This window comes from Heterocephalus glaber, unplaced genomic scaffold (genome assembly GCF_053883595.1).
Source record: "Heterocephalus glaber isolate CG9 unplaced genomic scaffold, H.glaber_assembly_v1.0 deba00001452, whole genome shotgun sequence".
NCBI lineage: Eukaryota > Metazoa > Chordata > Mammalia > Rodentia > Bathyergidae > Heterocephalus > Heterocephalus glaber.
Window position 1 is genome coordinate 18,266,049 of NW_028258302.1, and position 23,861 is coordinate 18,289,909.

The following is a 23,861-nucleotide window of genomic DNA, read 5'->3' on the forward strand; positions in this document are numbered from 1 at the left end:
AAAGAAACACCAAGCAGGTGCAGTGGCACACACCTATAGGAAGTCCCCACTACTTGTGGGGCTGAAGCAGGAGGGTCACCTGAGCCCAGGGGTTCAAGACCAGCCCGGGCAACAGAGGAACACTGTGTCTTTTAGAAAAGAGATAGGGCCAGGGATTTAGTTCACTGGTTCTGCCACCTGCCTTGCAAGCATAAGGTCCCAAGGTTGATCCCCGGTACCAAAAAAACAGAAAGAAAAGAGTCAATGCAAATCTTCCCCTACCCTAGAGCCACACACACAGAACAGGCACAGTTTGTCTTAGGCAGATATGATTTCCACACCAAGTAGAAACCTGTCTTCCCTACGCCTTCCTTGTTTTGTCCCAGACTCTCTGCTATTCCCTGTTCATGACTCTGCAGGGGCCCTTTGACACTGGATCCCTCTAGGCAGGGAGGCGACTCTCTAGAACTTGGGCTTTCTGAGTGAGGGTTACTGCAGGCCAGAACTTCCATGGCTCCTTGGAGGATCCCGAGCCCTGGAAACTGCCCAGGCTGGAGCTGCCTGTCCCTCCCAGCCCAACCTGTGGCTTGAGCTTCAGAGGAAGTCTGCAGAGCATGGGATTCCCATGATGATGTCAGCTTACTTTTCTTCACTGAGAAGCACTTTAAGCAAGCTGGACACTTCTGGAAAAGCCTTGGGAGCATGTTGAATGGGCTGGTGAGGGTCTCAGTCTCTGATTGTCCTGGCCTTCCAGCAGCCTGAGGCCAAGCCTCCTGGACTCTGTTACCTGAAATGCTGACATGCAGGAGCCTGTGAACTCCTGGCAGCTTGGGCAAGTCACGAAGCCATTTCCATACCTGTGAAAATGGGACCGAAACCACCGCTGTTTCCTAGGGTGGCTGTGCAGAGCCCACTGGGTTTCCATCAGCCTTGGTTCACCCACGGGGTGATCTTTTGGGGTAATGACAGCCCAAGTTCCTGATCCTCCATGGGCATCATCCACTCTGGACCTGGTTACATCTCCTTTCCATCTCTCATGTGTCTCCTCCTGAAGAGGAAGCCATAAACAGACTGTGTGCAGAAACCACCACCATCTTCAGCTTTTTTTCAGGGGGGGGAGACCGGGGATCGAACTTGGGACTTTGCGCTTTTGAGGCAGGCACCAGAACCACTGAGCTAAATCTCCAGCCCCATCATCTTCAGCTTTTAAGCAGGTAGGGTGGGAAGACCCCTGTGGAAAAGCTGTAGAGTCACTCGCCGAAGGCCCAACACCTGCAGCTCCTAAGGCCCAGGGCTTCTGCTGCTTATCATGGTGCCTGTCTACCCTGGGAGAGATCTGGAGCCTTGCACAGTACTGAGTCTCTGACTTCCAAGAATTTCCAGCTTGGCAGAGGAACAGTAGGTACAGACTCCCATGCCAGATGGGATGGGATGCCACATCTGAGATGTGTGTGTTCCTGCAGAGGTGCAGAGGGAAGCTGCTTAGAAACCCAGATGCTCCTTCACCTTTAATATGAGCCAGTCCCTGGGGATGGGGCTAAAGTGCAGATTGTGACTCACTGGACCTGAGGTGGGGCTCAGTTTTCCTTTCTAACAGGTTACTAGGTGACACCAATGCTATTGGTGGTCCACAGACCACACTGAAAAGGAAGGGGTTAGACATCTAGATTTTTTACTACATTATTTAATCCATCCAAGGGTTGGACAGCAAAAGCAGAGCAAAACAGCAACCATTATTAATTTAGTAATGTTAATAAAGAGGGTGGTAGCACACACCTGTAATCTCAGCACTTGGGGGGCTAAAGCAGGTGGATTTCACCGTGAGTTCGAGGCCACCCTGGGCTACATAGTGAGTTCAAGGCCAGCTCAAACTACACAACTAGACCCTGTCTCAAAAACAAAAATAATGTTAATAAAGGTTACTTTGGGGTGAACTTTTTTTGGTACTGGGGGTAGAACTCAGGACCATGCACTTGCGAGGCAGGCAGAGGCACCACTGGGCTAAACCCCCAGCCCTTGGGGTGAACTTTTAAAGGTAACACATAGTCATGTTCTAAACATCCCTTATGTTCCCAGTGTCATAGGGATTTAGAGCAAAGGGGAGAAAAAACAACTAAATCTTCACCCTCAATAACCTTACTGTTTACAAAGGAGATGAGTCAGATAAACAGCAAGAGAACAAGTGAGCTCAAGTCCACACACCTATAAGGTACAAATCTACATTCACAAAAGGACACTGAAAAGCATGAACAGGGCACAGACCGTTCATGGGCAGACGGCAACACCCTCCCAAGGGGTCTTCCTGTGTCCACCTTGGAGCCCCTCCAATTCGTGCCCTCTGCCTCTACAGACTAGAATCAGGTTTTCAGAGCTGCAGATCTCCTCATCCCCCACTCTACCACTGCCATTTACAAGCTCCCATGTTTCCCGCTGCTGTTGGCAGGGCCGGGGGGCCTGTGGAGCTGGCCTCTGCCTCACCCCCACACTCTGGCTTCAGCCAGGCTGGCCACACTCTGATCTCACAGCCTGCTGTGCATCTCCCTGGACTGCTGCCTGGAACGTGGCTTAACCCAGTCCTCCTCATCGCAAAGATGAGACAAGCTACATGCAAGTTAGCATTGACTTCTGCCACCCAGGGAGTCTTCCTAGGGAAGAAGAGATTGTCTCGTTCAGGAGGAGGAAAAGGACAAGGTTAGGTGAGGTGAAACAAAAGCAAAGTGCTTAGGATGGGGGAGGGAAGGTCCCATAGTGAGGTTCTGGCCAGAAGGCCTTGAAGACAAAAGTCTATTCAGGATCCCATGATTAATTTAGAAGATATTTTCAAACGGTTACAGGGACTGAAAATACAGTATGGAAATCATAGTAATCTCTGCCAGACTTCCAGATCTCTGTTGTTACTCTTCCGTTGTGTTTGTCTGTACTGGAGATTAAATCCAGAACCTTTCCACTAAACCATATCCTCAGCCCTTTTTCATTTTTTATTTTGAAACAGAGTCTTGCTAAGTTTCTTAGGCTGGGCTCAAACTTCCGAATCCTTCTGCCTCAGCTTCCCCGAGGCAGGGATTATAGGCATGTGCCACCACACCTGGCTGGGCCTCCATTTTCTTTTTCTTTCTTTTTTTTTTTTTTTAAAGAACTATCTGCCAAAGAATGAATTTTATGTAAATTTAAAAAGATTTAAGGGTACAGTTTTTTCCCTTTCACAATGATGTGTTTGTTTCTGGGTTTTGGGGTGCTGGAGTCTCCTTCTGGAGGTGTTTCCTAGGTTGTTTCTGTCCTGAGCAAAGAATTGGTCAAAACAAGCACAAATGGTAGCAAAGTTTTATTAAAGGTAGGAAAAGAACAGGCTCTGCAGAGCAAGTTTGGGCCAAGTAAAAGTAGGAAAAGAAGTACACCCTGAAGCATGGGGGCAGTCCAACCATGCAAGAGAACACAGCATCCTGGCCCTCATTTTCCTTTAGCTCACGACTTCCATCACCAAGTGCCTATTTGGATATCTCCTTCCAAGAACACTGCTGGCCCTCTCTATATAAGTCATCTGGACCTGAACTTGCATCCTCTCCTTCCTAAATCCCCCGTGCTGTCTTCCCATTTCTGCCAATTAGTTCATTCCTTGGATCCCTCTGTGACCCTCCCTTCAGTTACTGATCCTACTGTCTTTCCTTTGCCAGACCCCTCCCTCCATTGCCTTCATCACCAACATGGTCTTTCAGATTGTCCTTCTTTCTAATTTTGGTGCAAAGCCCTTCTACTGGGCTCCAGCTCAGCCACTCCTCCTCCTTGCCCTGGCTGTTCATACCCCTTTGTGGGTCCAAGGATCCTTCCCCTAGTCATCTTCAGCAACTTTCCCATCAGCTGTCAAATTCCAACTCCTTGGTTTGACTTGCAAAGATTCTTCCATCACCCTTTGCCCTCTGTTTTATTTTTGGGACCTGGAAGCCTTCACCTCATTAGCCGATTCAGGGGACATTCACTCTCTACCTGTCGTTGGTGGCTCAGCTTCCACCCCTGCTGCCCCTGATTCTCAGCCTGAGGGACTTGTATGCCCTATACTTGGATACTCGCTGGACCTGCCCATTTATAGCTGTCCATTCTGCTTCCTCCTCCCCACCCTGGTCCAAGTCTTACCTCTTTTTCAAGGCTCACTCTGATGCACATCGATGAAGTCTCAGATCTCAGGCAATTTGAGGCAATGCCTCAGAACTCCCATAGCACTGTGACACTCACCACACACTTCCGCCTCCCAGGCTCTCACTGGATTCTACCATCATGATAATTGCTTTAACCCTTCTTCATCTGACAGTGTCATCAGTCTCTGCTAATCACTGAGCATTATCTAGCTGAGCATCCTGGGTGCACTACATAACTCCTCCTTGCTTCCTGTTTTTCACCTGTAAAATAGTGGTAATAATAACTTCTAGTGCAAAGGGCTGTTGTGAGGATTCATTAAGCTAATACAAGGAAAGCTTGTAAGCCATGTATGGTGGTGCATGCCTGGAATCACAGCTACTCGAGAGGCTGAGGATGAAAGATTGTGAGTTCAAGGCCAGCCTGGGCAGTTTAGCAAGATTCCAACCCATCCCACCTCCTCACCCCACCCCACTCCCACCCTGCAAAAAGGAAAGCACTTTTAATGCTGCTTCACACACAGCATTTCTAGTAAACATTTGCTATCATCATTACTAGGAATGCAAGAGAGCACTGCACATTACCTCAATTAATCCTCTGGCCTGTGAACTAGGTAACTGTTACTAAATTCTTTTTGTTTTGTTTTTCTGGTACTGGGGATGAACCCAGAGCCTTCACACTGAGCTACATCCCCAGCCCTTTCATTTTATAGCAAGACAGGGTCTTGCTATATTGAGATTTCCTCCCTTAGCCTTCTGAGTACTGAGATTACAGGCATGAGCCACCATGTTCAGCTCATCACACTCTTTTTTAAAGTTGTGGTAAAATATACATAATAGAAACCATCTTAACCTGTGTGTGTGTGTGTGTGTGTGTGTGTGTGTGGTGCTGGGATTTGGACCAGAGCCTTGTGTGTATTAGGTTAGCAATCAACCACTGCCCTGCACCCTAGCCCTTAATCATTTTTAAGTGTAATTTAGTAGAATTATGTACATTCAAGTTACATACAAGATTCACACTGTTATGCAACCAATCTCCAGAATTTTTTTTATCTTACAAAACAATCTCTATTCAGCAGCTCCTCATTTCCCTCTCCCCCTGGCAACCTCTGTCCTGTCTCTCTGAATTTATATTATTATACTCTCTTTTTTTGTGGTCTTGTACTGGGGATTGAACCCAGGACCTCACACATGCTAACCAATTGCTCTGTACCACTGAGCTATAACGCCAGCACTTTTGGGAGACAGGGTCTCACTAAATTTGCCAAGCTGGCCTTCAATTTCTGATCCTCTTGTCTTAGCTAGCTTCTATACTATTGTATGTTCTCCTTACAAGCTGAGGAACCCCAGGAGAGAGTCCGGACTTGAACCCAAGCCCCAATCATGCTGAGTCAGCATGAAATATAGCCTCACCTCAAAGAGCATCTGTGGTATGTTTTACCTCTCCCACATATGCCAAAGTCCTCCTCTGTGCTCTTCTCACATTTAATCCTAACAGCAAGCCTCTGTCAGAGTGAGGGGTGCTGTCCGATTTCCCAGCTCAGTGTCTGGTACAGAGTAAGGTTCAATAATTGGGCTTATTTGGTGTCTTTAAATAAGATAGATGATACTAAATAAGTTTGTTGTACTTTTTTTTGGTACCGGGATTGAACTCAGGTCCTTTCGCTTGTGAGGGCAGGCATCAGAACCACTGAGCTAAATCCCTGACCCTGTAGTACATTTTTAATGTAATTGTCTTTTTTTTTTTCTGGAGGTGCTGGGAATAGAACCTAGGGCCTCATGAATGCTAGGCAAGCACTCTACCACTGAGCTACAACCCCAGCCTTTTTTTTTTTTTGCTACAGGGTCTTGCTAAATTGCCCAGGTTGCCTCAAATTTGTGATCCTCCTGTCTCAGCCTCCTGAGTAGCTGGGATTACAGGCATGAGGCACAATGCCTGGCTCTACATAGCTTTGGAAAATATTCTCATTGGAGAAAAGCACCAGAAATACATGAGGCAGGCTTCCCAGTCCTCTGCACTCCACCCTCCTGCAGGGTCAATCTGCTCTTTCCCTGACCAGTCCCCAGGCCGCCTGCACAAGCACACTTCCCTCTAGCCATAACCAGTCCCAGCCATTCTGGGACATCATGTTCCAGCTTTTCACGTCTCTGTGCCTTCCCACATGTTCTTTTTCTTTTCTTTTCTTCACTCCTGTCCCTTCCTTCCCTCTCCTCTCTTTTCAATACTAGGTTTTGAACCCAGGGCTGCAGCCCCAGCCCTTTAAAAATTTTTTTTTTTATGTTGAGGTAGTCTTGCTAAGTCTCTAAATTGCCCAGGCAGGGCTCAAACTTGTGATTCTCCTGTCTCTCCAGTCCTCCCAGAGGACTGGAATGATAGGCATGCTTGCCACATCGTTTGACTACACATGCTGTTCTTGAAGACTGAAACTTTCCTTCCCACCTTCTCCACCTCCAAAATTGTTCCATTCTTTGCAAGCCAGATATTACCTTCTGTGGGAAGCCTTCTTTCCTCCTCCCCAGCTAGGAGTCCTCTCCTTCCTGGGTGCAGACTAGCTCACCTTTAGGAAAGCCAGGGGGGCTGTAGTGACTAGGCAAATCAATGGGCCCTGACCCCAACTCCTATGCAGTGATGAGCTTTCATCACTTCCTGGCAGGAGTTAAGGGAAGCCCAGGTTATTGCAACTTTTTAATGTTCCCTGTCTTTGAAAATAAAGACATGAGAAACACTCGGGGACAATTTTTAATGTTTTAACGATTTAATGCTTCTGATACTAAAAATGTACATTATTGTGCTGCTCACAGGATTATTATAAGATTTATTAAAATACAATAATGTACACAGTGGTGCAGTGCCTGCCTGGCAAGCATGAGGCCCTGAGTTCAATTCCCGGTACCAAAATAATAATAATAATAATTTACAGTGTTCCGCAGGCACAGTGGTCTCATCATAGGGCACAAGTTTAAAGATATCAAAGGAGAGTCTTTGATCAATCAGAGAGTGGATCTGACACAATGCAAACCCTTATTTGGAGATAATTTCGAGGCCTAAATTGGAGATCCTGGCCAAATGGCTCTCTGGCCCCATTCCCCAGTGATACGCTTACTGCTGCCTCTGCCCATGGTAGGCCTTCATCATCTGCTGAATGATGGGAACAGTTTTTCAAGTAGTTATTGAAAATCCACATACAGTAAATATTCCTGAGAAATCCTGAAGTTCTGAACAATGTGGCAGGAAGCCACCTCCTCCTCCACTGACCCCAACCCTCAAAGTCCAGCTGAAAGCTGCAACAGAAAGCCCCTTGGCCACTGTCTTTTCTCCCCCTCTCCCCACTGCCCCTAAGGGCTCCAAATGCAGTCATCCACTGGCAGCCTGGCTTCTCCTCCACCCTCCCCAGAGGGTCTTAGGTAAGGGGAAAAAAAGCACTTACAGAAAGAGGCAAGCAGCCAAGCTGGGCTTGGAGAGCCATCTTGCCCAGGCAGTCCTGATGAATAAAAGAAAGAGAGGACAAAGAAGGGCTTAATGTACTAGAGCAAGGGGGTGGAGGGAAGAAGAAAGTTTACAAAGCTATCTGCCAGAAAAAGGATGAAAACAGAGTCCTGCTGGGCTGAGGGACTCAGGCCATCCTATCACCTTAGGCTCAGCTAGAAACCTACAATTCCAGGGTCAAGAGTGTAGCTCAGCCGCACCGCACCTGCTTGGCAAGGGCAAGGTCCTAAGTTTGATTCCTGATAGGAAAAAAAAAATTGAAATTCCATAGGCAAAGTCTCCATGGATCCCCACCCCCACCTTGTTCCTAGAAGTTGGTTACTGACCCCTGATCTAGTGATTTCCCAGAGTGTGAGGCCTTAAACTTGGGGTCTCTGGCAGCTAGTGGGCAGCCCCAACAGTATTCACTTGAGCCCACCAAATTTGCCCAACTACCAGTTCTGTTTGAATTTCCAGCAGAAACACAGTGTGAGGATAAGGTCATCCTCAGGTCTTCACATCTATTGAGGCACTCTAATTTCTCAGATTTTCAGGGCCATTGAATATATCCACAGGCCTTTCTGCCAATCTCCCTTGTCACCAAAGGCAGGATTAATAATAATGGTTATCACCCGAATGCTCACTCATTGTGGAGTGCTTTAAGTCATCTCACTTAATCCTCACGACATCCTTAGGTATAACTGTTACCATTTTACAAAAAAGGAAATGAACTTGGAATGATTAAATGGCTTTCTGCAGGATACACAGTCTGGGTTCTAACCCAGGTCTGCCTGACCTTGATCCCCACATTCTTTCCACTAAGGATCCTGCCTCTTGGGAACTCTTTGAGGATTCTAACTTAAGTAGTGATCAATTTCAGATAGAGTAAGATAGTACAGCTGGGGATTTAGCGCGGTGGCACTGCACTTGCCTCACAAGCGCAAGGTCCTGAGTTCAATCTCAGGACCCCCCCCCCCAAAAAGATAGTACAATTCTATAGCATCTAAGGATTCCCTAGCCCCACTGTGGGGGTGGAAAGAGGAATAGGAGTGGGAGGTACTGCATTATGCTGGGTAGGGTCCTACCACTTCTTTTTAGACACTTGATTAATTTAAGCATAAATAACTAGACACTGGGAACAGGATACTCACTAATAAAAGCATTGCCCAGAATCATGGTTTTGTTTTCTTTTTTTAATCCAAGCCCTTCAGTGGGTGGATGGGTCTGTAAAACAAAAGAAAAGCCCCTTTCCCAGCCTAGGCAGAGAAATCTCCTGTACAGTTAGGAGACAACAGGCCTCCGGGCAAGTAGCCAAGGTTCTGGGGATATTTATAACTTGAAGAGGGTGGGAGTCCCTAATAAGCTGCTATATTCTTTTTCCATCACTTCCCTCTCTGAGACTACAGTGAGCTCAAAGCTCTTCCCCCCGCGCATAATGCCTGCTTTGCCTAGTGCTGGACTTCCATTGTCTAACTCCCTAGCCCTGGCTGGGGAAAGGGAAGGCTGCAAGTCCTTCCGCTCCGCGGAACTCCAGATGAATACAGTTTAGCTGATGGCGGTGTTTTCTGGCCAGCTACTGTGGCCTCAAGGGATCTGCCTGTGAGCCTGTGGTTTCTCTGAGCGGTCTGAGAGTCTAAGCCTGAATTTTGGGCTTTGCCTGCAACTCTACGGATTCAAGATCTACCTGAGGGTCTGAGATCTCCGGGATCTTCCAGTGATCTCTACAATCTCTCCGAATATCAGAGGCCTGAGAGAACTATCTGCGGCTTTGAGATCCGTTTGAGGCCTCTCCGATCTTTTGCGGTCAGGAGGTAAGTCTGTTGGTCTGCAAACCGAGTTTTTGGCTTCCAACTTTCACTAATGACTGCTCACCTCCTGAGGATTCGCCTGGGTCAGGCCCTTAGAGGCCCAGGGCCCTTTCGGTGGTGCCGGAGGCTTCCAGCAACCCTTTTGGCAGACAGGCCCTCAGGATAAGGACCACCAGCCCTGGGGACTGACTATCTCCTTACACGCTCCACCCCTACCCGCGTTTCTGATTTTTCAAGGTTTCTCTCCTTCGATGGGCGACAATTCAGCCCCCTTTCAAGGGGCACGGTCTTTAGACGTGGTCGGATACCTCTACAGGGTTAACAGCAACTTAGTCCAGACAACCGGGTAGTGCAGCAGACCACACTCAAACGCAGGACAGGCGGCGCAGGGCCTGCCGGGAGTTGTGGTCGGGCTGCAGGATTCAAGTGCCGCGGGAGCCCCTGGGAGCTGTAGTTCGCTGAGTGCAAGTGCCTGAGGCGCAGCTGGGAGGTGTAGTGCGTGGGCGGGGCCCAAAGTTGAAGCGCTGCTGCCTACTCCCCCGGAGAGTGGGCGGCTGCTGCTTTCCTCTTTGGCCTTGGCTGTCAAATGAGAGCTAATTGCAGCGAATCTCTGCACAAGCCAGCACCTAAATTAAGTCTGATATCACGGATAATAAGATCTGACTCAAGAGACGCTTTGTAGGGACATGAGGAAAAGTAGGGCCACCTCCCTTGCTTAAACAGGCTGTGGTCTCCAAGGGAAAAAAGCGGAAGATACTCCGCCTTGACTAGGAGGAGAACGCACTTCCTTCTTCACCCTTTTGTTCTTTTCCCTCCTCGTCCTGGCCCCCGACTGGCCTTTGTACGCGGGAGTGGAACTCCAACTCCCGGCAGGCCACCGGGCAGGCGCAGGCGTGGTAGAGGTGGCCGGACACGCTGCAGGAGGTGGACCGAATGCTCGGCATCTGATTGGTACGATGTTTTGAGGGTTTAGTATGCTGACTGGCTGGGGCAGCTGCCGGAAAGGACTCTGCCTGGAGATGGAAGAGCAGAGGCGTTCTGTGGGCTGGGCTGAGCCTCCTCCCTGAGACAGCATCGGACTATCCGGCTAACCGCCGTTCCCAGAGGGATCCAGCTAGGTGGCTGTCCCAGTCGATTCTGGCAGTGCCTCCACTCCTTGGTGGCGGAGACTCAGAGGGCGGGTCACACTTGAGGGGTCAGCTGGGAGACTGGCCCGGCCCTGCTCTAGGGCCCTCCCTGCCCGCCTTGCTGCCAGAACTCCTGCCCTGGGGAGTGGGCAGGGCCTGTTTCCCGTGCCTCACGCCCTGCTTTTCGCCTCCTTCAGCGCTGCATGCTAGCTGCTTTTCCTGCTCTCCCGGGAGGCGAACCGTTGTGCCCGAGATGGCAGCCACCCTGCTCATGGCTGGGAGCCAGGTAAGCCGGGCATGGCTTCTCGGACCTTGCCTCTGCTTACCCAACTCGTCCGGGATTTCTCTATTCTGCATACCCCTGTGGAATTAGTAATTCGCTTGCTTCGGTATTCTGCCTCCAAGGGCCTAATACCAGTATAGTCACAAGCAAGCATATGTTGAACACCTGCTGTATGCTTTTAAATGCTGGGGAGATAAAAGACAAGACGGGCGCTGCCCATCTGCTCACGTTCTGTAAGGAGAAAGCCTCACCGGGTTAACCTTGGTACAACGCTGTAAGTGCGCGGTTTGCTGTAGCAACGAAGTGCTGTGAGGTGGGAATCAAAAAGTAGAAGTGATTAATTCTCTCTGGGGCATCCAAGGGAGGAGTGGAGGGGCACGGAGGGGACAGGTCGCCGAAGAGCACTTGGCACTAGAGTAAAGACCATAAAGCATTGATCTGAGAAAGGTAATACAAGAAAAGAGGAACACGGCACGTATAGGTATGGAGCGATGTAAATGTTAGGTGTGTTGTGAAAAAAGGCATGGATGGAGTGTGAAGTTCCTTAAGTGCGGCAGGGATATCTGGCCTTGGAACCAAAGCAGAGCAGTCAGTTTTGTTTTCGTTTTTTACCACATGCCACATGTCCTTTTTTTTTTGGACTCTACAGGTCAGACTTAATGCCTTTGCCTCTTCAACATTTCTAACCATGTCTGTAATTTCGAGAAGAAAAACTGGTACTAACCACTTAGATACGGAATAGTGAGGAAGCATTGTGTGATTTCAGGGACCTGTGACATTTGAAGACATGGCCATGTACCTCACCCGGGAAGAATGGAGACCTCTGGATCCTACACAGAGGGACCTTTACAGAGATGTTATGCAGGAGAATTATGGAAATGTTGTCTCATTAGGTAAGTAAGGATTTGGCCTTTCTTCACAAACACCTCCCCCCATCCCGGCTTTTGCAGCTGTGTCAAAATGGTTTAGCTCTTTCAACATAGCCTAGTTCTTAGATTTTTAAAGCACTTAATTGGATATTGGCTTGAGTTCAATGCTCAGGCAAATCTTTGAATGTGAAAGCATCTAGGTCATATTGTTTGAAAAGAAAAAATGTTTCTGTTCATTTTAGAAACATTCAGATTTCTTGTGCCCTGAGTCATTTGCAATGGCCTGTTTGTACAGATCACTGACCAAACTGGTCTGACATAATGGTGTTTGCCAGGATATAAATGCCCCGTAAATGGTGCTTTCACTCAAGGGCACTAGAAAATGAGGGGCTCTGACCTAGGTTCACGGGAGGGCAGAAACCACCCGTGTTTGCTTTGGCTTCAGACGCTACCCTTGCCTCAGATCCTTTTTCTGAGGAGATTCTTGTCTAGAGATATTTCAGAGTTTATCATAGATCTTAAGTGTGTCAAATGTTGTTCCAGGAGAATCCTGAAATAGTGAGATCATAAATTCTATTAAGAGAGTATGGCTTTTTTTTTCATGGTCTACAAAGAGTTTTCTTTCCTAGCTGTCCTTTGGCCCGGGTGTAACTAGAATAAACAATATAGTCTTAAAATGAACAGTCTTTTGACTCACTTTATCTCCTGTTATGACTTGACAGGAGTTAGCAGGTGTGTATGGTTCTCCATATTGTCTGTCATTCACTAGAAGTAATCCATTTTTTGAAATCTTCACTCCCACATCTTTTCTCAGTACAAAAAGCAACTTGAGGGGTTTTCTTCTTAATTTAGTCTTTCTCTAATATCTCTCGTTGCTTGATTTCTTTCTATAGAAAAGCTACCATAAAGCTGGGCATGGTGGTACATGGTAGAGTGCACCTGGGTTTGATACTCAATACCCAAAAAACAAACAAATGAATGTAATCCAGGTGATCTGATGCATGCCTGTATTCCCCAGTACTCAGGAGGGTGAGACAGTAGGATTGTGAGTTAAAAGCCAGCCTGAGCTATGTTGTGAGACCTTGCCTCAAAACAAAAGCAAAAAACAAAGGGAAAGAAACCATAAATAGTGTTATCTTCCCAGATGTATTGTAGTCTGTAACCCCAGTTTTTTACTCAATCCAACAAAAAACAAGAAATGAAAAAAAATTTTTTTTTTTTTCGGTACTGGGGATTGAACTTGGGTCCTTGCGCTTGCGCAGCAGGCGCCAAAACCACTGAGCTAAATCCCTGACCCTGAAAATCTTAAAAAAGTATAAATTTGCATTTCTGTGGTCTAGCCTAAGGAGCATTTGTTAGAAGGATGGAAGTACCAAAAACTGGTTTCTTGCCCAAGTAATTTTGGAAGATGGTTAAAGAATACTTACAAGGTGGGCCAGAGATTTAGCTCAGTGGTTCTGCCACCTGCCCCACAAGCTCAAAGACCCAAGTTCAATTCCGGGTTCCAAAACAAAACAAAAAAAGAATACTTACCAGAAGAGGTCTTAGTACCTTTAATGTATTATCAAGCGTTGTAGATTTCTAATGAAAGGATATAATTTGTACCACTTATCAAGCTAATTTATGGCCCTTTCTCCCAACATACCTTAAACTTTTTTCTGAAGAGTATACAAAGAAACTCAATTTGGAAAATGGAATGTCTGGTAGAAAGTTCCTTGTAGACATGATTGTATATTTTGATTTTCATTTGAAAATTATGCAATATACTTACTCAATGCTAAGAATAATCTGAGCCAGGGATGTATAGCTCAGTAGTAGAGTGCATGCCTAGCATATGTGAGGTCTGAGTTTAATCCCCAGCACCATAAATACACACACACACACACACACACACACACACAGGCACATGGAATGTTTGAAGCCAAACATCTTTTTTGCTTTCTTTAACCTCCCCACACCATTTTCATTGAAAGTAGCAAGTGACATCCAACAGTCATTTTTTCTATCAACTAAAATATGATACAGATAGCTAAAACTTTGTTCTTCTCCATGCCAACATAGTAAGTTCTTACTACATATTTTCATGATAATAATGAAGGCTTGACAGGTTGAACAAAATATATGCACACACATGAAATATGTGCTGTGGCTTGTAGGGATTCTAATGTAGCGTCCCCACCCCACCCCCCACCTCCCCCGGTACTGGAGATCGAACTCAGGACCTTGCACTTGTGAGGCAGGTGCTGGAACCAATGAGCTAAATCCCCGGGCCAATTTAGAGTTTTCTAATTTAAAATATATAGGCTCTGGCTTGTAGACTCTGATTTAGAGTCTCTTATATTATATATTTCTGTAGGTTTTCTTCTTTCAAAACACCAGGAATATATAGTTTTGTTTTGTTTTTCAGTTTTCTAGGGTTTTTTTTTTTTCTTTTTGGTTTCCTTTTTTTTCCTTTTCAGGTTCCTATGTAACCCAGGCTGGCCTCGAACTTGAAATCCTTCTGCTTTAGCCTCTTGAATGCTGGGATTACAGGAAAGTGCCGCCATACCTATACAATATTTTTAAAGAGCCATTAACTATAATAATTCAGAGCATGAATTTTTTTTCAGACAGATCTTGATCTGAGCCCTGTCTCTAGCATTTATTTACTGCTATGACCTGAGCAAGTCACTTCATTTGTCGAAGTCCTGGATTTCTCATTTATAAAATAAAGGTCACCATAATGCCTGACTTTCAGAATGGCTGTGATCATGAATGAAGTAATTCATGTAAAGATCTTATATATGGGGCCGGGGATTTAGCTCAGTGGTGCTGCACTTGCCTCACCAGTGTAAGATCTTGAGTTCGATCCTAGGGGGAGGGGAATCTTAGTATATGGCTAGGTGTGCAGCTGAGTGGTAAGAGTGTTTGCCTAGCATACATAAGGCTTTGGGTTCAATCTAAGCACCAAAACAGTCTTTTTCTTTTTTTTTTTTGGTACAGGGAATTCAACTCGGGACCTTGTGCTTGCAAAGCAGGTGCCGGAACCACTGAGCTAAATCCCCGGGCCCTAAGCACCAAAACAAAACAACAAAAACAGTGTAGGGCTGGGGATTTAGTTCAGTGGCACCAAACCTGCCTAGCAAGTGCAAGGTCCTGAGTTCTATTCCCCAGTACCAAAAACAAAAAACAAAAAAACTTCAGTGTAGTACTTGGCACTTGTTAGATATTTTTTTGTTTATGTACTAATCTTGTTATTATTTACCCTTTATTATAGATTTTGAAATCAGGAGTGAGAATGAAGTAAATCCAAAGCAAGAGATTAGTGAAGATGTAGAATTTGGGACCACATCTGAAGGACCTGGTGGGAATGTTGAGGAAAATCCTGAAAGTGAAGAGACCTTTGAAAGCAGGGACAGGTCAGAAAGACAGTGGGGAGATTTGACAGCCGAAGAGTGGGTCAGCTATCCTCTCCAACAAGTCACTGATCTGCTCGTCCACAAAGAAGCCCACACAGGCATCCAATATCACATATGCTCTCATTGTGGAAAGGCCTTCAGTCAGATTTCAGACCTTAACAGACACCAGAAAACCCACACAGGAGACAGACCCTATAAATGTTATGAATGTGGAAAGGGCTTCAGCCGTAGCTCCCACCTCATTCAGCACCAGAGAACACATACTGGGGAGAGGCCATATGACTGCAATGAGTGTGGGAAAAGTTTTGGAAGGAGCTCTCACCTCATCCAGCACCAGACAATCCACACTGGTGAGAAGCCTCACAAATGTAATGAGTGTGGGAAAAGTTTCTGCCGTCTCTCCCATCTAATTCAGCACCAGCGGACCCACAGTGGAGAGAAACCGTATGAGTGTGAGGAGTGTGGGAAAAGCTTCAGCCGGAGCTCTCACCTGGCCCAGCACCAGAGGACACACACAGGCGAGAAGCCTTATGAGTGTAATGAATGCGGCCGAGGCTTCAGCGAGAGGTCTGATCTCATCAAACACTACCGAGTGCACACAGGTGAGAGGCCCTACAAGTGTGACGAGTGTGGGAAGAATTTCAGTCAGAACTCTGACCTTGTGCGGCATCGCAGAGCCCACACAGGGGAAAAGCCATACCATTGTAATGAGTGTGGGGAGAACTTTAGCCGCATCTCACACTTGGTTCAGCACCAGAGGACCCACACTGGAGAGAAGCCATATGAATGCAATGCTTGTGGGAAAAGCTTCAGCCGGAGCTCTCATCTTATCACACACCAGAAAATTCACACTGGGGAGAAGCCCTATGAGTGTAATGAGTGTTGGCGAAGCTTTGGTGAAAGGTCAGATCTAATTAAGCACCAGAGAACTCACACAGGAGAAAAGCCCTACGAATGTGTGCAGTGTGGAAAAGGGTTTACCCAGAGCTCCAATCTCATCACACACCAAAGGGTCCACACAGGAGAGAAGCCTTATGAATGTAGCGAGTGTGAGAAGAGTTTCAGCCGGAGCTCAGCCCTTATTAAACATAAGAGAGTTCATACCGACTAAGTCTTGTAACTGACTGGGAAATGATTCACTTGAAGGTACAGTTTTATTTGATATCAGTGAAATCCCTTATAATGGAGATCCCTTTCTCTACTGACTATCCTAGTTGTGAATCACAGTTTCAAACATCAAAGAAGACAATCTCTTTGAAATTCTGACCCATTTCCTACAAAATAATAATTTTTATTCACTCAATATTAATGGATTACTTCATCAAATCAGCCCCACAAGTAGTTGGAAATCTGAAGACCAGGGGACAAATGCTGGTGCATGCTCAGGCCTGGACATGGAGTAAATCTTTAAAAGTTATCTCTCCCAGCCTTGGGCCAAAAAGCTCTGCTAGGAGAATTGTAATAGGGTGGTCACTGCTGCCTTGAGAAAAGGCAACCAGACTTGGTGTGAGTTGCCACATTTAGTCACACCATAGTAGTTGGGCACATGCTTCCACTCCAAAGGGCTTTTTCCTTGAGTTGCTCACACATTTCTATCTTTCCATCTTCCAGAGAGCAGAATTCTGCATGATGAAGGCAATGATCAACTTTTCTCCTTCTCATTGTATCTACTTAAATTGTTTAAAACGTGCATCTTTGTGAAAGCTAACTGAAGATACGGTGTGAAAGGAAAAAAGACACAGGTTTGAGGACCAAGGACCCACTGATGCCATTGATGGTAGTAGCTTTAGCAAAAGATGCCCACTGCTGTTATTGTCATTAATCAGGTTTATGAAACTGAAGAACATTGTAGGGAAAATATCTTCAAGGCAAGATAGTACCATACGTGATATTGGAGTAAAAGGAACAAGTGGAATTGACCTTCAGGGAAAGAAGCACAGTCATTTCCCAAGGCACATGGGTCATTTCTGTGTTTATTCCACTCTAATCTTTAAGATTGATTCTCCCTATACTGCTAACTCTAGGGTTTGATAGGGCCACACCTCAGTGTTTATCTTAGCTTGCATAATGGCATGTATATGTACAGTGAAATGTGTACACTTTGGTTTTTTCTAATAGCAGAAACTGAATTCACAAAGAATGAGCATGTTCTTGGGTGATATGGATCATGTGACAGAACTAACAGACATATAACTCCAATGTGAGAAATGTCCTTTCCATTTGTTATGGAAAAAAATTTAAACACTAGTGTTTGAGTGTGCACTCTCTCGTAAGGTTTGTCTTTGTACAGAACTAAGCACTTGTTTGTATGCATCCATCAATTGTGAATGATAATGACCAGACAAATAGGTTGATTGTCCTATTCTCAGATGAATTGTGTTCTGTGCCAATGAAGAACTCATTGGCATGGTCGGAAGGAATTAATAAGCCTAAGTAGGAATGTATCTCCATCCCCCCCGCCTACAGATATAAGTGGTTAAAATAATTGACCCAATCTCAGCCTCATAATGTCAGTTCTTATCTCTGCCTGAGTAGGAATTAGTATATATTCTAAATGTCCTTATCCAAACCTGTGGGGATGGGAAGGAATGGGTGCTGAGAAGCTGAGACTGAAGTAAGGAATATATTTTCTTTTGAAAGTGTTCTGAATGTATTTCTCCTGTGCTTTATTGTGAATGTTGTAACATTTTAAAACTTTTTTTTTCCCCATAGCTCTTTGAAATTTGGTGGTAAAGGAACCAGTGGTCTCTCTTGGGTAGTGTACCATAGTGAGTTACTGTAACCCAGAGCTGGGTGAGAATGCCTCACCTGCAAATGCTCAAAACAAAACAACCACTCAAGGAAGGTTCCTCACATTGCCACTCCTATTTAAATACAAACTTGGTTGCAGGGAGCGTGTTTTTTGTTCTATACAAAATCTAGCAGACTGTGGGTATTCATATTTGAATTACTGGGTGACATATATGTTCTTGGTAGCTAAACTCAAATTTATCTTCTGTATCAGTGTTACGGATGGTTTTCATGGATTTCAACATTTTCCTAATGCTTCTTTGAGCCACTACGAGTGTCATCTTGGGAGTGGCAACAGAGACAACACCTCTGTGACCTGACTGTTTCATCCTCCTTTCCTCTGCTGCTCTCGTGCCCCCTCCCAACCTGTTCCTGCTTTTTGGCTTCTTAGAGGTGAAGGGCTTAAGAAGAGACTTGAGTCTCCTGTTCCCATCTTTCCATACATGTACACTCTAGCTGGGAAGTTTAAAGGGCAAAGGCCACACCAGCTCTGTCTCCTCTTTCTGCCAATGGCTGCCCATTTGGTGTGCTGAACTTCATGTAGAAGTCCTGCATCAGAGGCTCTTTGCTAGTGGTTTTTGCATGCCTTCTGCTCCCAAGCCCCTGGCTGCTTCTGCACAAACCCCAAACACTCTGTGCCTGTTTCCTATGGTTGTGGAGAGTGAATAAACAAGTCTATAGAGCAGTTTTCCTTATGGTATCGGTCACAGTTATCCTAGTGTCTAACTACATCTGTATTATTCTAACAATATTCTCTAATTAAAAGTATTATTTTAAAATCAAAACAACTGAGAATTCTTTTAATAATCCAGCACCAATTCATATAAGGGCTTTCATCAGATTCATTAAATTTGGACTTGACTGTCTTTACATTGATGCTTTTTTGTACAGATGTACAGATACTGTCCATGTTCTTGTAAGAATTTGGGAGTACGTGGGCCGGGGATTTAGCTCAGTGGTTTTGCCGCCTGCTGCACAAGTGCAAGGACCCAAGTTCAATCCTCGGTACCAAAAAAAAAGAAGAAGTGCAAGGACCCAAGTTCGATCCTCGGTACCAAAAAAAAAAGAATTTGGGAGTACCATACTTGAGCCCTTGGATATTGCCATATCTTGAGAAGATGCAAAAATAGGGCAGTTTTCCATGAAGCTTATGCTGGTGGCAAAAGCAACATGGCAACATTTGGTATGGGTGACTCGTTAGCTTTGGAAGAGAAAAGTGAGATAAGGCCTTGTTGACTTTTTTTGGATAGGGGTGGCACTGGGAATTGAACCTTTGCTAAGCAAGTGCTCTACCACTAAGCCTCACCCCCGCACTTCCATCCCTTATTTTGAGACTGCATCTTGCTAAGTTGCTCAGGCTGGCCTCAAACTTGTGATCCTCCTGCCTCAGCCTCCCAAGTAACTGGAATTACAAGTGTGTACCACTGCCCCTGGCTACTTCATTGCTTTAGGAGCTATTTTGTGGTATCCATTAAGAATATTAAAATAATTTCTACTGAACTAAGATTGAGTTCCCAAAAGGAAAATGTCTTTGATTATGTATTACTAGGATGTAACTGCAACTTCCAGATTACTTGCAAGTAATTTTCTCTTATGATTTTCTTTCTTTCTCTCTTTCTTTCTTTTCTTTCTTTCTTTCACTTTGCACTACTGGGTTTGAACACAAGTGCTCTACTACTGAACTATAGCCCCAGCCCCCAAATCTGTTTTTTAATGGTCAACCAGCCTAGGAAATGGGTGAAAGTGGTTTAGTCTTTTACTGAGGGAAAATACAAATATGAAAGAAAAATGTTAACCCTATATCCAAATCTTGGAAAAAAATATTTTTTTTATCAAAAAGAATTTTAAAACTGCTTTCCGTGGGTGCAGTGATGCACCCCTGTAATTCTAGCTACTTGGGAGGATGAGCTGGAGGATCGCTTGAACTGAGTGTCCAAGTCTGGGCAACAAATGAGACCTCTTCTCTTACTTAAAAAGGCTGGGAGTGTAGCTCAGCAATTCAGTATTTACTTAACCTTGAGTTTAATCTCCAGCATCAAAAACAAACCTCTCTTTTTCTCCTTTCTGTGTGTGCAGCATTTTTTATTGCTGGGAAAGAAAGTTAAAGAAAAATGCTAATTCATCTAAAGTGTAGTTTAGGAGCCTCCCTCCAAGGGTATTTGATGTGTTAATATTCCACCATTGTTACTATTATCAAAACAAATTTCCTTCCACAAGAACTGTCCTCTAGGGGGCTAGCAGTAGGTTAGGGCAGTGTTTGCAGACAATTAGATCACCATTGAGGGCACTAAAATGATAATTTGCCAAGTGGCTCCTTTGTGTTTTAGAAGTTAGTGTGGTTACAAAGGGATTCTCGTTCCCTGGGAGAAATAAACTCTTAGGAAGCATTTGTTAGATACCTACCTCTGCAACCGAGTAGCAGGCTTGGGCCTGCTTACCCATATATAGGAGGCTTTAAGATAAGAAACGTTGAAATCCTAAGTGAACCATAGTGGTACAGGCCTATAATCCCAGCACTCTGGGAGGCTGAGGCAGGAGGATAAAAAATTCAAGCCCAGGGCCAGAGATTTAGCTTATTGGTTCTGCCACCTGCCTCATAGGTGCAAGGTCCCGAGCTGGATCCCCAGTGACAAAAAAAAAAAAAAATTCAAGCCTAGCCTGGGGCAATTTAACAATTTAGCAAGACCCTGTCTCAAAAAATAAAAAACAGCTGGGAAACAAAGTAAAATTAATGAAAGAAAATAACTCTGTAATGAAAAGTGTTTTGAGGGAAATCATATTGTTTTCCTAAATGCTTTTTTAGTTTAATCATTTTGAGTTTATCCAAAGTTGGTGTTGCTTTATTTTTTCCTTCTGGCAGAAATTCAGATTGATGACACCAAAATCTCACTTTGAATTTCAGCAGCCCCTGCAGCTGCCTACTGAACAGTTCCAGACGGGAATTATTGAGGCAACTCAAAATCAAACCCCACACTCAGTTTGGCCCTTTCTCCCACGACTCCCACCTGTTTTTCCTATATTTCCTTACTCAGTGATTGCTTAGTTGTCCAAGATAGACTTGCATATCATTCTTAACTCCTGTTCCTTTAGCTACCTCCTCAAGTCAGTAATGAATATCAATTATGTAGTTAGTCCTGTGATCCTGTGCACATTTCCTAAATATTTCAAAATCTCCCTCCCTCCTCCTTTCTATTACAACCACTAGACTTTGGGCAATTACTTAGGTTTTCTGTTTCTTGGATTCCCCATCCATAAATAGGAAATTATATCTTTATATCTTCCTCATCAAGTTGTAAAGATTAAATGAAATAACAGCTCGGAATATTAGCAATTGTTTAGTCACTGGGGCACATTTTGCTTACTGAAATGACCTCCTAAATGACCTCCTCTATTTTGAACCCCTTCAATATCCTCTTGCTGTAGTTCTGAAGATCTTTCTAAAAGGCAAATAAATCCCTTTATGATACTTTTCTAGTAAAACCCTCTCTGTGTCCTAAATTCCATGCCTAGCATCAGGGTTGGGGTTGTAGCTCAGTGTGTAGAGCACTTGCTTACCATGCATGAGACACTGGTTCAGTCACAAAAATAAATAATCAAATAAGTAGATTTTGAAAATAAACTCCTGGTTTCCATTGCTCATATCAAACAGTGAAGCTCCTTGGGTATGGAGCTTGTGAGGAGGTCACCCTGATTGAACCCCCCATCTCCAGTTCTCCCCACTTTCCAGGCCCTTGCAACATTCCAGCTTCATCCCTATCCAGTCTCCTGGCCAGCTCCTCTTCATCCCTCAGGTCTTCAGCCTGACTTGTTCCCTAAAATCTTTCCTGGTCCTACAAAACCAGATCACATGTCCTTTTTTTTGTTTTTCCTGTCTTTAATTCCAATCGAAGTACTTTATCCTTGTTTTGTAATTGCTGTTTTACTTGTTTGTCTCCTCCATTAAACTTTCATATCTTTGAGGTCATCAGGTCTTGCTCACCATTGTACCCCTAGCAAATGTTTGATCTACAGTAGACAGGCAACAACTATTTCTTGAAAGGATATGAGGAGAACATTATAAACATCATTTTCTTTCAGTAAAGCTGGTGATCTTATTTCTGACTATGGTCACATCAAGCTACTCATAAATGAACTATAGAAATTCTCCTATTGGTGTATCTGGCGGAGACTTTTGCAAGAGGAAGAAAGTACGTCCAGAGGTGATGTGTCTGATCTAAGACACACACACACACACACACACACACACACACACACGCCAGTAAAGCTGGGATAAAGACAGACTGGCCCCTGACTGATCCTGTATTTAATGATGAATCATTGTCATCTTCAGAGCATTGTCTAGAAATAGGCTCTTCCTATGGCAACTTGAAACCATGTTGCAAGGCTGGCTCTCAATCTGAAGAACTTGAGCAGGAGTCTAAACTATTTGCTTTCAGTTTGGCACTTGGCCAATCTCTGAATTCTCTAAGATAAGTATATAAACCAATAATTATCAATATTTGTGGAAGGGCCTAGATTCCTTTCTCTCCCTCTCCCTTCCTCCTCCCTCCGGCTTCCTCCTTCCCCGTTCTGTGCCAGGTATGGGACTTAAGGCCTTTGCACTGTGCTACATCTCCACCCCCTCCCTTTAATTTTTGAGACAGTCACATTAAATTGCCCAGACTAGGCTCAAATTTGTGATCTTCCTGCCTAAACCTCCCAGAATGCTAGGATTGTAGGCATGGACCATACACTTGATTATCTTTTTATTCTTTTTTTTTTTTTTGGTACCAGGGATCGAACTCGGGTCCTTGTGCTTGATCAGCAGGCAGCGAATATCTTTTAATTCTTTTAACAGTGTTTTCTAAAGAACTAAAGTTCTAAATTTTTATGAAATCCAGTATTCTGATAGGATTTTTGTTGTTGTTGTTGTTACCGGGGATCGAACTCGGGACCTTGGGCTTTCCAGGCAGGAGCCAGAACCACTAAATCCCAGGCCCTCTGATAGGATTTTTATGCAAGATTTCCTTTTCTAAATCTCCATATTTGTAGCTCTTAAGGCATGAAACTCAATCTTCTATTTTTTAGGCAAAGGAGGGAAGAAGCAACTTTCTGGACTTCACTGTTGTTTGCATACATCCACCCTTTACTGGAGTGTGGCTTTATTCCACGTAGTATTGCCATTGTACCTGCCACTTTGGCCCTACTCTGTAGAAGGCCCAGATTTGGCCCTCCTCCAGCTGCTGCTTTTCTCCTACAGCCAAGGGTACATACCCATCCAGAGCTCACCCTCCTTTTTCTACCCTGCTCCCCACCATGAACCCAGGGCTTTCCCACTGAGTTGTATCCCCAGCCTTTTTTTTCATTTTTTATTTTGAGACAGAGTCTTACTAAGTCATTAAGTTGTATAGGCTGGGCTTGAATTTGCAATCCTCCTGCCTCAGCCACCCAGAGTGCTGGGATTACAGGTGTGCATCACTATGCATGGCTTCCTTCCTCGGTCTAGATCACAAATTCCAAGCATCCAAGGGCCTTGGAATTCTTTGCCCAAACAACCCACTTCCAATCCTCATCCTCATATTTACTCTCTTGATAGCAAATCAAGCTACCTGCATGTACCCTGAGAGCTTAGGGAGAAGGAAAGTTTGGACTGCATGCTGAACTGCCTGCCAAATGTATGGTTTCGAGTATCCTCCTGGAACAGCATAGAGCCAGAACAGGAAAAGAAGCAAGCAGGTCTCCATTGTACACTAGCTTCCGTTCACTTCCAACATTTCCATGAGTGATTTATCATGGAGAGTCAGAAAGTATGAGAAATCCAGATTTTTTTTTTTGTTACCAAAATCTTGCTTTGAATTTTTTTTATTAGTACATGTTTACAGGACATAATGATAACATTTATTGTGGGGAGTTTGTACATGTATGTAACATATCTTCATTCTTTTTTCATCCCCTTTCCCTCCCTTCCAAAATCCAGATTTCTGGGCCAGGGATTTAGCTCAGTGGTTTCGCTGCCTGCTGCACAAGCACAAGGA

At 44.8% G+C, this 23,861-nt stretch overlaps 1 protein-coding gene across 4 annotated transcripts; it reads left to right on the forward strand.

Moving 5' to 3' along the window:
* The first annotated feature begins 9,094 nt into the window (after positions 1-9,094).
* Znf436 (zinc finger protein 436) lies at positions 9,095-18,626 on the forward strand. 4 transcript variants are annotated; one of them, XM_004850550.3, is made up of 4 exons: positions 9,095-9,383; positions 10,705-10,793; positions 11,557-11,683; positions 14,916-18,626. In XM_004850550.3, exons 2-4 carry the CDS (start codon positions 10,761-10,763, stop codon positions 16,166-16,168), a joined length of 1,413 nt encoding a protein of 470 aa, XP_004850607.1. In that variant the 5' UTR covers positions 9,095-9,383; positions 10,705-10,760; the 3' UTR covers positions 16,169-18,626. The 4 variants fall into 4 exon arrangements, with proteins under 4 accessions (XP_004850607.1, XP_087071711.1, XP_004850608.1 ...); XM_004850551.3 differs by lacking the exon at positions 9,095-9,383 and adding an exon at positions 10,380-10,498; XM_087215585.1 differs by lacking the exon at positions 10,705-10,793 and having other exon boundaries at positions 9,247-9,383.
* The last annotated feature ends 5,235 nt before the right edge of the window (positions 18,627-23,861 follow it).

Excerpts from the sequence above, each read along its gene's own strand:
- Znf436 (XM_004850550.3), top strand. The coding sequence starts at position 10,761 with ATGGCAGCCACCCTGCTCATGGCTGGGAGCCAG. Across the intron at positions 10,794-11,556 it reads TGCTCATGGCTGGGAGCCAG|GGACCTGTGACATTTGAAGA; the intron begins GTAAGCCGGGCA and ends GTGTGATTTCAG. Across the intron at positions 11,684-14,915 it reads TGGAAATGTTGTCTCATTAG|ATTTTGAAATCAGGAGTGAG; the intron begins GTAAGTAAGGAT and ends CCTTTATTATAG.